This window comes from Xenopus laevis, chromosome 2L (genome assembly GCF_017654675.1).
Source record: "Xenopus laevis strain J_2021 chromosome 2L, Xenopus_laevis_v10.1, whole genome shotgun sequence".
NCBI classification, from domain to species: domain Eukaryota; kingdom Metazoa; phylum Chordata; class Amphibia; order Anura; family Pipidae; genus Xenopus; species Xenopus laevis.
The window spans coordinates 27,441,221-27,454,184 of NC_054373.1; the positions used below are offsets into that span (position 1 = coordinate 27,441,221).

General features: G+C 38.7%; 1 protein-coding gene across 1 annotated transcript; it reads right to left on the reverse strand.

Moving 5' to 3' along the window:
* Positions 1 to 1,318: 1,318 nt before the first annotated feature.
* On the reverse strand, positions 1,319 to 12,964 carry tmem30cp.L. The gene is made up of 7 exons (XM_018245669.2): positions 12,619 to 12,964; positions 8,857 to 8,967; positions 8,181 to 8,291; positions 6,181 to 6,274; positions 3,434 to 3,577; positions 2,551 to 2,757; positions 1,319 to 1,526 (listed from the first exon to the last, which is right to left on the reverse strand). The coding sequence occupies exons 1-7, from the start codon at positions 12,829 to 12,831 to the stop codon at positions 1,336 to 1,338; spliced, it is 1,071 nt and encodes a 356-aa protein (XP_018101158.1). The 5' UTR covers positions 12,832 to 12,964; the 3' UTR covers positions 1,319 to 1,335.

Sequence of the window (12,964 nt, forward strand, 5' to 3'; positions counted from 1 at the left end):
AGTTCGCTACCATTCGTCTCCCTGAGTGCAAGTTCGCATTTTAGTGAATTTGCGTAGCGCAGGCGAAAATCCGCCTGGCGAAGTGCGGCGAAGCTGTCGCTGGCGCAACTTCGGATCTTAGTGAATTTGCCCCTTTGAATTACAGAGGTGTTCCATGAGCATATAAAACCACTAGGCTGAATGCTGAGTTCTTATACAAAGGTCATGAATTCTGTGGTGACTTCTTATATCTTCATTTTTTACATCAGGGGGTACTTTGTTATAACACACAAGTTTACGTGAGACAGATATTAAATCTGTAAGCACCGATCATAACTGATGACATCACTAAGCACCGTTTATAAGTATATAATTTACAGGATATTCATGGCTCTTGTGTATTATAAGGGGGGGTATTTACTTGAACTCAAGTTTCTCATTTTATCAATAATTCTTCTCAAAAAAGTTGGAGCAAAAAAAACAAAAAAAAATCGAGCTTCCATTTGCATCGTACGACTTTTTCGAATTGACAATACAAAAACTTGACATTATCGAATTGTTTCAGCGAAAATTTATCATATTATCGGACTAAAACCAGCGTGTATTACGTAGTCAAAAAACATCTTCATGGACATCTGCCATTGACTTCTACATGACCTTGACAGGCTTCAGATTCGGCTTTTTAGCAGCTTTGGGGTATAATAAATTTGAGTTTTTTTCCTCTAAAAATTTGGGGTTTCCCTTTTAAAAACTTGACCAGAACCATTTGAGGTTTTAATAAATTGGCCCCTAAATGTATTATTAGTGAACTCGTTGACAATAATGAATGTAGTATGAAAATAATAATTACTGATGATGGGCCAGATTCAATTCAGTGAGAAAAAGGTTGATCACGGGAATAGTCATGGATAAGATTCAATTAGAGAAGCGTTTCAATTCAGAAAATCTTATCTCATGGTTTATCACTTGAAAACTTTATTGAAGTCTATGGGAAAAAAACTGGAACTGAACTTGGAGAAAAGTTTTTCTCCTTGAATTGAGTCTCATCTATGAGTTTTCTTGTGATAAACCATGAGATAACTTTTTCTCACTGAATTGACTCTGGCCCATTATTTCTAATAATTACTGTTATATATAATACTATGTAAACTATTCATTAGTGTTGTCATTTGCGGTGACGCCAAATAAATCCACAAGCTTTGTAGCGTGACGTAACTGAGCCCCACCAAATCTGCAGCTGTCCTAATATAATTCTGCAACGAGCACTTACACTTTTATAAATAGCACCAGCTCTTGCAGGACAAACTCAGCACATAGTGAACATGCTCACACACTCTAATGTTCTTTAAAATGTATTTATTGTGTAGAATAACGGCTTTTTTTCTTCTTTTTCTTTAAGTGCACAGCTAGCATGGCGACTGCCACCAGTACAACAACTGCTCCCGTCACTGTGTATGCGATTCCCAGGAACAAGTTCTTCCCTCCACACCAGGTCAGTGTCGTCAGGTATAAGTACTTCTGGCCGTTGAATTTAGAGACTGGAAAATCTGGGGGTGCAAGTTAAGGTTCTGAACAGCAAAAAATAGTTGGAAACGATAAAAACAATGACCGGACCCCTTGCGCTGAAATGCTGAGCTAACAATATCCTGCAATTCACAGTGGTAGCCATCACGAGGGGGGTCCTTTTCCAGCATTATGGGTCAGTATTTCAAATGATCTCTACTTGAGTAAGGATGAGTATCTCAAGGATTCGGTTGTTCTGGACAATATATCATATACAGTAGAACTGACATTTGCCAACACATTATATTTATATATTTTAAATTACAGTATGTAGCATAAGGCCATTGTTACTGTTCTAGTTCATAGACATGGCAAACCTATCACTAAAAGAATCATAGTTTTGATACTGACGTTTTCTTATTATAGTGGACCTTATTATAGTGCATTGTATTTAGTTGTGATTAGACATTGTAACTACTGGAGTATGCCAGAACATCAAGAATATCAAAATAAATACATAAATATAACCCAGGGCTTCAACTAGGGGTAGGCAGAATAGGCTCGTACCTAGGGCGGAAAACGTAGGGAGCGCCAGGCATGTACCTTTTACTGCTGCCTACCCCAGTCCGGTCTGCAGAGTCCAACTAGCTGCGATTGTTTACAAGCATGCGCCCGCATACGAGCGGTGAGGGGGGTAATACTGTTGGTCATGTATGCATGGGTGGTGGAGTGGGCGATGTGACCGGCCGGGTTGCCTGGGGTGCCTGGCCGGCCTGGCTCGGCCCTGATATAACCCATTCTTTTAACCCACACAACAAACAATATGCTTTGCACCTTGTACCTTGACCAACCTACAAGTTTGCAAGTTTGATTAAACAGGAAAAACTACTGCCTGTCATTTAGGAAGTTCCCATTATCTAATATAGAATTTTGATAAATCTGCCCCTAAATAAGATCAGACAGGGGAGCCTTGTAGCTTATGGTTTTCACCCCCTCCCTTTTAAAATGGGCAACTACAATAAATGCTGACTAAAACCATCTACACACAACCTCTGCTGCCCAGGATACTGTAGTCAATGCTGTAGCTGTAATTTCCTGCTGGAAGGCCGTTGGTAAATGGCTGAATACGAGATAGACGCCGATAGAGCTTTCGGAAGTTTGGGAAGGCAGCGACTCTCATCCATATAATAAAGTCGTCATTTTCATAGCCGTTGTTGTAAGGGTCGGAATCAAGTAGATATGGAGGTTTCTGCCAATAAGGTGGCCTGACACTCCCTATAGAAAGGAAGAAATAAATATAGTTAACTCCACCACCCTCCCCGAGGTTACATAGTTAAATTGGGTTGAAAAAAGACAAAGTCCATCAAGTTCAACCCCTCCAAATGAAAACCCAGCATCTATACACACACCCCTCCCTACTTTTAATTAAATTCTATATACCCATATCTATACTAACTATAGAGCTTAGTATCACAATAGCCTTTGATATTATGTCTGTCCAAAAAATCACCCAAGCCATTCTTAAAGGCATTAACTGAATCAGCCATCACAACATCACCCGGCAGTGCATTCCACAACCTCACTGTCCTGACTGTGAAGAACCCTCTACGTTGCTTCAAATGAAAGTTCTTTTCTTCTATTCTTAAGGGGAGGCCTCTGGTACGGTGATCCACTTTATGGGTAAAAAGGTCCCCCTGCTATTTGTCTATAATGTCCCTAAGTTACCCACATAGAGGCCAATCATTTACAATATCTATGCACCCAACCACCACCCTCCTCCCATTTTATATATATCTCCAGTGCTGGGAGCTTGTTTAGGTGTTCTTGAACACAGCTCACTATAATTGCATACCACAAGTGATAAAAAATCTCCCTTTTTTATGTAGTGTAGACCTGCTAAGGGTTGAAATGCTGAACAGTACAATAGTCTATAGCCAACGAGTAGCATTACCTGCAAATGCTTGGACCAGATTGTTTCTTGGCTGCGGATTTTTAAACTTGATGTTCTTATCGGACCACCAGGTATTTCCTGTTCTCAGGAGAGGAACTTGGATTTTTGTAGTTGCGGTTGGATAGTAATAGAATGTTATAGTGTCTGCAGAGATAAAACAACCTCTATAAATGGGGAGCAGGATCATAGAAGGTAGGCAGAAACCTAACCTGCCCAAACAATAGAAGGTAGGCAGAAACCTAACCTGCCCAAACAAAAAAAGCAAGACATATATGCTCATGCCTCTTTGCAAAAATGTTTTTTAAACCCTTCATTACCAACATTAAAATGTGCCCAGTGTAAGTAAATACACCTTAATCTTTTGCCCTGGTACCCCTGTCAATCACATCCAAAAAGTTTGCACTCTGATAGAAAGCAGATGAGGGCTGGGGAACAGTGGAGGTGGACTCGGGCTGTACTAGGGAAGTAGGAGCTTTCATGTAAAAAAAAAACGGCAACAATTATTTTCTAGGCTTAAACAAAGCTTAGCTATTGGAAAATATCAACGTCTGGACAAAACTATTTTATTGGTTGCTTGGTTTATACTTTATCTCGTTGACCAAGTGCCAAGGAAAAGTGATTGCCTTGTTCTGCTGGCAAACTACATTTGCAAAATAACAGAGCTCAGATGGCTTTTATTAGGGTAAATGGAACATCATGAGTTTTTCAAAAGAGCTTTTTCTTTAATTCTTTCCATAGAAATATAATGTTCTTTCGTCCCAGGAGAAGGATTTGGGTCATCGTGGGCATTTTATGATTTCTCTCTAATTTCTCTTCTGATCATTGAAGAGACATCAGTCTCACTAATATATATTGTGAGGAATTTAATAAACTGAGCATTAAGTAATGTTAAAAATCCCTTGACAAGTCCCTGCACAAAGAGAAGTTTAACTTAAAAGGGTTGTTCACTTTCCAAACACTTTTTTCAGTTCAGTTGTTTTCAAATTGTTCCCCAGAAATAAAGACTTTTTTCAATTGCTTTCCATTGTTTATTTACTGTTTTTCCAAAATCTAAGTTTAAAATTGAATCTTCCTGTCTCTGTTGTTTCACTCTGGCAGCTCAGTAATTCAGGTGCAGATTCGAAACACTTTTGCAACATTTAGTTTATACATTTCTCCGCAGCATCTCTGAAGTATTAGCAACTATTGTATCAATTCTAACAGCTGCCTGTAATGAAACCCAGGGATTCTGCAGGGACAAAGGTAAGAAATGTTTCAACTTAGAACAGTTTACAGGGTCGGCGACCCCCTTCCCAGAGCTGCTTTAGAAGATGAAAAATTACACTTTACACTTCAATATTAAATAAACGGTGACACATAGAAAATAGAAAGTAATCGGAAAAAATTGTTATTTCTGGTGATCTGTATGAAAACAACTAGTTATTTGAAGGTGAACAACCCCTTTAAGGTGGTTCACCTTTAAGTTAACTTTTAGTATGTTATTGAATGGTAAACAACTTTTCATTTGGTCTTCTTTATTTTTTTATAGTTTTTTGTTATTTGCCTTTTTCCTCTTACTCTTTCCAGCTTTCAAATGAGGGTCACTGACCATCTAAAAAAAACCAAATGCTCTATAAGGTTACAAATGTATTGTTATTGCTACTTTTTATTACTCATCTTTCTATTCAGGCCGTCCCCTATTCATATTCCAGTCTCATTCAAATCAATGCATGGTTGCTAGGGTAATTTAGACCCTAGGAACCAGATTGCTGAAATTGCTGAACAAAAATATACAAAAAATAAAAAATGAAAACCAACTGCAAATTGTCTCAGAATATCACTCTCTTCATAATACTACAATTTAATTTAAAGGTGAACAACCCCTTTATGAGTCGTTTATATTTCAGGGAATACTTTTTTAAAATGAGACTGACTTATTGAAATATGTCAATTTAATATTTGATGCTGTGCATTTAGTAAAGGAAGCAATGTCAGGCTCTTAGCGGTTAGTAAAGGAAGCAATGAGTAAAGGAAGCATTTAGTAAAGGAAGCAATGACAGGCTCTCAGCAGTTAGTTGTTAGGCAGGGAATCCCCTTGAGAAGGTTCTAGATCAGGTGCCTCTCAGTATTATTCAGGAAGTAAGGGAATTGCCTTAGGTAGTGTATAAGGAGTAGAACAGTTGAGGCTCTACAGAGAATGAAGAAGGTGGCCAGCACCTGGTGGTACCTTGCCAGCCAGGGGCACAGTGAATAGGGGTTGAGTTAGAGAGGTCCTGTAGCTGCAGAAGTGACACCCTTGTCCCGTGCCAAGAACCAGGGAGCCATTAGTGACACCCAATCGGAAAGAACAGTATCACAAGGAGAGTCAGCAGGAAGGCCTACACTGCCTAACAATCCTTGTAAAGTGTTTCTATTTATGATATCAGGAATTGTATGAGGGAGGGGGTTGGGGCAGGGGTTCTGGAAATTGTCTTTTAACCACAGCTGGATGGATAAAGGTCAAGTATTTCAGGCTTTGTACCATACTCAAAAGAGGACTGACTATGCCTCTAATAGTCGTGGTGATTTCAGCAATAATGATCATTGACCCAAATCCAAACAATCAGATGTGCATGATGGGCAGTAGTCTATAGGATTTTTTTTTTCCAGAACTTGGTACCCGTTGGTGTTTTTGTGTCATCATTTATTCTAGGATTAACTGGTGTTTTGCACGTATGCTGCTGAAAATCCCACAGAAAAAAAGTTAAAATATACGTATGAAAACTTACCATTGAACAAACTGTTGGCAATTGCGCCACAGGGAGCCATTGGGGTTCCATTGTTATAGGTGGAAAACGGCGCACAGTAAGATTTCGATATAGTCTGTGCAGAGATATAAATAAAGAACGAGAATGCTTCCGTTTTTTCTTTTGTATGATAATCACCTTCATTACAACGGCAGAACTCTGCTTATCTCTAAACTTGTTTCATGCAAGAACAATGCTGTTTTTATGTTTACATTTATAGAATAGAAAACCTGGTGAAACCACAACCAGTCAGAATTCGATTTTATACACCTTCTTAAATTCTACAGCCATAATAATGCTTTGCTTGCATGGTAATATGAATGTTGCAGTATATTTGAGTCTCTTATAGTCATGCACAGTCTCCTATTTTTGGAGAACCATACAAGGGAGGGCCTTTTACTAATCTGGCCTGTAAAAATGATGCTTGATGCCAATGATATTAAATAAGGAAGAAAGCTTATATATAGGCACTCTGAAGACTGCACACTAACCCTACCATTATTGAACCTTTTTATGGCCATGTCCACCAAGGAAATACCCATAATAACACTCTCCATGGAAACTTTTGGCTTCCCAGGTCGTTCTCATGCTACTGTAACTTGTGCAGAACTGCAAGCCAATCTGTATCTCACATAACAATAATGGGATCTTCTTCATGGCTTGACCTCTTCTTTTGGGGTCAATTTCACCTTAGGATGTACATTCACATATCTACCACACTTTGTTTTTTTGCTGCCCAGTTTGAAATCTCACTCTTTTTCATGTTACTTTAGCTTGTTCAAGACTTAAGCCCAATCTGTATCTCCCATAACAATAATGGGATCTTCTTCATTGCTTGACCTCTTCTTTTGGGGCCAGTTTTGCCCCAGGATGTACATTCACATATCTACCACCGTTTTTTGCTGCTCAGTTTGAAACTATTTTCTCTTTTTCATGCTACTGTAGCTTATACACAACTTTAGCCAAATCTATATCTCACATAACAGTAATGGGATCTTCTTCATTGCTTGACTTTTTCTTTTGGGGCCAGTTGCGCCCCTGGATCTACATTCACATATCTACCATATTGAGACTTTTAGGCTGCCCAGTTTGAAACCTCTCTCTTTTTCTTGCTAATGAAGCTTATACAGAACTTTAGTCCAAGACTTTCTCACATCTCAGTAATGGGAACTACTTTATGGCTCAATCTCGTCTTTTAGGGGCTTATCCCATATACATTAAAGGGATACTGCCATGGGAAAACATGTTTTTTTGAAAACACATCAGTTAATAGTGCTGCTCCAGCAGAATTCTGCACTGAAATCCGTTTTTCAAAAGCGCAAACAGATTTTGTTGTATTCAATTTTGAAATCTGACATGGGGCTAGACATATTGTCAATTTCCCAGCTGCCCCCAGTCATGTGACTTGTGCTCTGATAAACTTCAATCACTCTTTACTGCTGTACTGCAAGTTGGAGTGATATTACCACCTCCCCCCCCAGCAGCCTAACAACAGAACAATGGGAAGGTAACGAGATAGCAGCTCCCTAACACAAGATAACAGCTGCCTGGTAGATCTAAGAACAGCACTAAATGGTAAAAGCCAAGTCCCACTGATACACATTCAGTTACATTAAGTAGGAGAAATAACAGCCTGCCATAAAGTAATTTCATCCTAAAGTGCAGACACAAGTCACATGACTGGGGCAGCTGGGAAACTGACAAAATGTCTAGCCCCATGTCAGATTTCAAAATTGAATAAAAAAAATTTGTTTGCTCTTTTGAGAAATGGATTTCAGTGCAGAATTGTGCTGGAGCAGCACTATTAACTGATGCGCTTTGGAAAAAACATGTTTTTCCATGACAGTATCCCTTTAACAAATCCATCCTTTACAAATGGGTGAATTCTACTGTGCGCTGCACAAAAATATATTATAGAAACTGTCAGTCCTCATAGACAAATACAATAGATTTGCAAAGGAGAAGTAAGTACTGCTTTTCACCTCAGAAGTGGTCACGTTTCTCCCAAGCAACTGAGTGTCATATCTGGATATTACATAACGGCGATGGTTCTGGAAAAAGTTATTGAGTCCATAGTATAGAAACACATCCCCCTGCGGTACAAAAAGAAGACACAGAAAACATTAGCGCAACGTGCATGGGTAGGGGCTTATCCATTATGAAGCTTATATAGGTGTGTGTGTTCATACATAACATACTTTGTGCTGGTGCCATAATTTGCACATATATGAGCTCACATAACCAGAACTGAACCCAGATCCAGTAGCAAATCTTGGAGAGGCAGGGACAGAAATAAGAAAATGCTTTAGTGTCATGGTTTTTAGCTGTTGCAGACACAGAAGTCGATTGGTCATAACAAGGAGATTAAAGTGTTCTGCAGTATGATTGCCCATATATTTTTATTATTATTAGCATAGTTATTGATATCATTATTTTTACCAATGGTTTATCAGTGTCCAGGGGTAGTTATAATTACAGTCTGATGCTAATCAAACTGGGTAGATACTTCAGTGAATTATCCCCAATAAATGCACTGACTGTACTATATAACTAATAGGGTGGTCTGGGAGTCACTTATAAAATGAAGTTCCGCTGGGGCAGGCATAACTGTCAGGTACTGGAGTGTGGGGGGCGTTAGTTTGCTCTGGTTCCACCTACCTGCAGTTCCTCGGGCACTGTGAAGTTCACAATGCAGTTACAGGGTTTCTCTGAATTGGAGGAATTTTGCCGAAGCTCCGAACAAATTGTACAGGCGTTGGAATAATTGATCTGTGAATACAACAGAACAATACATTTATTTGTAAGTGATGCAGTTACATATTTTCCCAATTTGTACTATGTTGTATGGTTATTATAAGCAATTGCCTACGTCTCTAATAGCAAACTGTCCCCCTTAGGGCAAGAAAAGTTCAAATGCTATCACTAGTTGTTTTCACTATAGAAACTGGAGGGTGGTTTGCCTGCTGCTATGGAGGTACAACTTCCAACCACTGCTATGGGGGCATGCTGGCAATTGTAGTTTAACAACTGGAGGGTTACAAGGTGGACATCACTCGTTTTTATCAGCCTTCTGGAATCCACTCCTTCTCAAACTCTGGCCCTGAAGTAAGACTTATGCATGGTTTACAATAAGTACAGTAGAACCCCCAATTTATGTTTTTCATGGGACCATAAAAATTGTGTAAAATCTGAGAAAATGTAAAACCAGGGAAATGCATTATGCATAATACATAGGTGGGGCCATAAAAATGATGTAAAATGAAGGGGAACTTCCCAAAAACATACCTTTAGATTTTTGAAAAGTAAACATAATTTCAAGCAACTTTGCAATATACATTTATTAAAAAAATATGCAGACGTTTCATGATTTTTAATGGTTTCTGACAGTTCCTTAAGCTTAGCCCCCTGCTCTCCTGCTGATCTGTCTGACTACTTTGCTGAGCTGACTGACTACTGTTACTTTGTATCAACAGCCATCTGTCCTTAGCCTGCATCCTCCAAACCCCACAATTCCCTGCACACGTGATTTCAATAAGGAAAGGAACATCACAGTGCAATGCATTGTGGGTTATGTAGTTCCTGCATGCTGTCTGTAAGCTGTGTTTTAGCGCTCCCTTCCCTGCCAGGATTTCAAATGATGCAGAAAGAGAAGAACTGTTAAACAGCTGGATTTCAGCATAGAAAATGCAATTTATTCATACTTTTTGAAGAAACATGTATCAGTGATGGCTATATTAGGGGTTTGTGTGTTATGTGGGCCTCTTTATCAAATTTTGGTTTGGAAGCCGGAGTTCACCTTTAAAATTAGGGGATGTAAAATGAAGGTTTTACTGTATATACAATCTGAAACTTGCACTACTTGCAGCAACAGACAGGGGGCAGCAATCCTGGCATAAAATGCAATTCAGCTGGTGTCACCAATAAAGGCGGCATTGAAATATATTGGAATGTGAAATATTATTTTGAGCCATAGTTATGTTAGTGTTTCTATGGTAAAAACATATATTTTGACCATATCTTGTTACCTACCGATTTATTCTTGACATTTTTCTTGAATCCTGATTTCTGAAAAACCCTAGAAACATCTGTAGCAATTTATAGGGCTTCCTTCCATAACCAATGAAGTTGTTTACAAGCAAAACAAAATCAATGGTCGGGATTCTGAGATCATGACGTGAGCAGGTTCCAGGGGATGGGCACTGAAAGCAGCATAACAATAGGGGGCAGATTTATCAAGGGTCGAATTTTGAAGTTAAAAATACTTTGAAATTCGACCATTGAATTGTAATACTTCGACTTCAAATATCGAAGTCGAAGTTTTTTTCATCTAATTTGGGTATCCTGCGGTCGAAGTAAAATTGTTCGATCGAACGATTAAATCCTTCGAATCGAACGATTCGAAGGATTTCAGCGATCGATCGAATGATTTTACTTCGAAAAACTTAGAAAAATGCTCTAGAAGGTCCCCATAGGCTAACATAGCACTTCGGCAGGTTTTATTTGGCAAAGTATTGAAATCAAAGTATTTTTAAAGAGACAGTACTTCGATTATCGAATGATCGAATATTCAAACTTTTTTTTACTTTGAATCAAATTCTAAGTCGTAGTATCCTATTCAATGGTCGAAGTATCCAAAAAATTACTTTGCATTTCAAATTTTTTTACTTTGAAAATTCCCTCGAATTCACTTTGACCCTTTATAAATCTGCCCCTAGGTGTATGCTTTTATTATAGTGGGACAGTTGGGGAGAAACAACATTGATGGGAACTTTCCATATATGCATACTAAACAGGCAATATTCCAAAAAGGGTTATAACCCTTTCTGTGCTGGTCATCTTTTTACTCTGCTGCACCATAGATTAAAGGACCAGCAAAGGGTGAAAAGATCTAGCCTGGTGGGACCAGTAACTTCTGACTGTTGATGGTCTGTCCATGAGGAACACAGCTGCACCTGAATTTGCAATGATCATTTCATTAAAGGTATTGTTTACCTTTAAATTAACTTTTAGTATGATGTAGAGAGTGATATTCTGAGACAATTTGCCATTGGTTTTCATTGTTTATTATTTGTGGTTTTTGAGTTATTTAGCTTTATATCCATCAACTCTCCAGTTTGCAATTTCAGCAATCTGGTTGCTAGAGTCCAAATTACCCTAGCAACCACGCTATGATTTGAATAAGAGACTGGAATATAAATAGGAGAGGCCTGAATAGAAAGATGAGTAAAAAAAAAAGTAGCAATAACAATACTTTTTATCCAAACAGAGCATTTGTTTTTTTTTACCCCCATTTGAAGGCTGGAAAGAGTCAGAAGAAGAAGGGATATAATTAAAAAATAATGAAGACCAATTGAAGACCATAATAATGAAGACCAATTGAAAAGTTGCTTAGATATTGTCTTTCTATAACATAGTAAAAGTTAACCACCCAGTTACTGTATTTTCTAATCTACTTTCTTTTCTGCCCCACTCTTGTTTAGTCCCCACCCAGTTGATATGATTGTTGTTTCTACCATGTAAACCTGTTGCAGTTTCTCCTATTACCAGCATCTGCAGCATACAGGGGCGTAACTACAGAGGAAGCAGACCCTGCGGCTGCAGGGGGGCCCAGGAGGTACAGGGGGCCCCATGAGGCTCTCATTGATGAGCAATTTGAACATATATTGGTAAAACAGGACAAACACTGAATATGTTGGGGGCCCTAAAATTAATTTGCTGTGGGGCCCAGCAACATCTAGTTACGCCACTGGCAGCATACATTTTGTATGTGTGCCTTTATTTGTTGAACTCCCAAATACTTTAGCACCAGAAATGGTGATGATTGAGACATACAGGTATGGGACCTGTTATCCAGAATGCTTTGGACTTGTGGCTTTCCGTAATTTGGATCTCCACACTTTAATGGGTAGATTTATCAAGGGTCGAAGTGAAAATTCTAATTTGGAATTCAAATTTTCCCGTTCTTTTATGGCCAAAACTGTCAATTTCGACTAGGGAATTCGATTCCAGTTTTTTAAAAAAATTCTAATTCGATTTTTGAGATTTATGATACACTGGCCCTTTAACTCAAATTCGACTATTCACCACCTAAAATCTGCCGAGTTGCTGTTTTAATCAATAGGAGACACCCTGGGATCAATTTTGAGTTGTTTGTAGCCTTCTTGACATTTGAGTTTTTTTTCTGAGAAAAAAACTCAAATCGAGTTTTTAAAATTTGAATCGAATTCGATTTGAGTCTTTGGAGTTGATCCTATTCACCCGAGTTTTGAAAATGCGATTTTTTTTAAATAAATTATTTGATTAAAATGGAGTCGATGGGAGATGGACTTCCCGTAGCTTTCTAGGATAAGGGGTTTCCAGATAACAGATCCCATACCTGTACAATAGTTTAGACCTCTGTGTGATATTCCTGCTACTCACCGATATTTCTTTAACGTTGACCGTTGCCACAATCCAGCTGATGCCCACGGCCAGGCAGAAGGCGCCGATAAGAAAGAAAGAAGAGAGGACGGCCTTGGCAGAGAGGGTGAGTCTCCAGGCTGGGACGCGCTGCTGTTTGAATGCAGTGTTATCTGGGCACTTGGACACTGGCCCCTTCTCTTTCAGCTCCTCTTCCTTCTTCTTCTTCTTCATGCTTTTTCCACAAAAGAGGTTAATTAATTAATTTAAAAAAAGGGATTTTACTTAAATATAAGGGTGCCGTTTCATAGTCGTGTCAATGCATATAATGGCAGCACCACTTCCTGGAATTACTCATTAACTCTGA

What these genes read in the sequence shown, in the direction of transcription:
- tmem30cp.L (XM_018245669.2), bottom strand. Translation starts at nt 12,831, where the DNA reads ATGAAGAAGAAGAAGAAGGAAGAGGAGCTGAAAGAGAAGGGGCCAGTG. An exon ending in TGCCAACAGTTTGTTCAATG is followed by an intron (nt 3,578 to 6,180) that starts GTAAGTTTTCAT and finishes TTATCTCTGCAG; the next exon opens with ACACTATAACATTCTATTAC. An exon ending in TCTGGTCCAAGCATTTGCAG is followed by an intron (nt 2,758 to 3,433) that starts GTAATGCTACTC and finishes TCCTTTCTATAG; the next exon opens with GGAGTGTCAGGCCACCTTAT.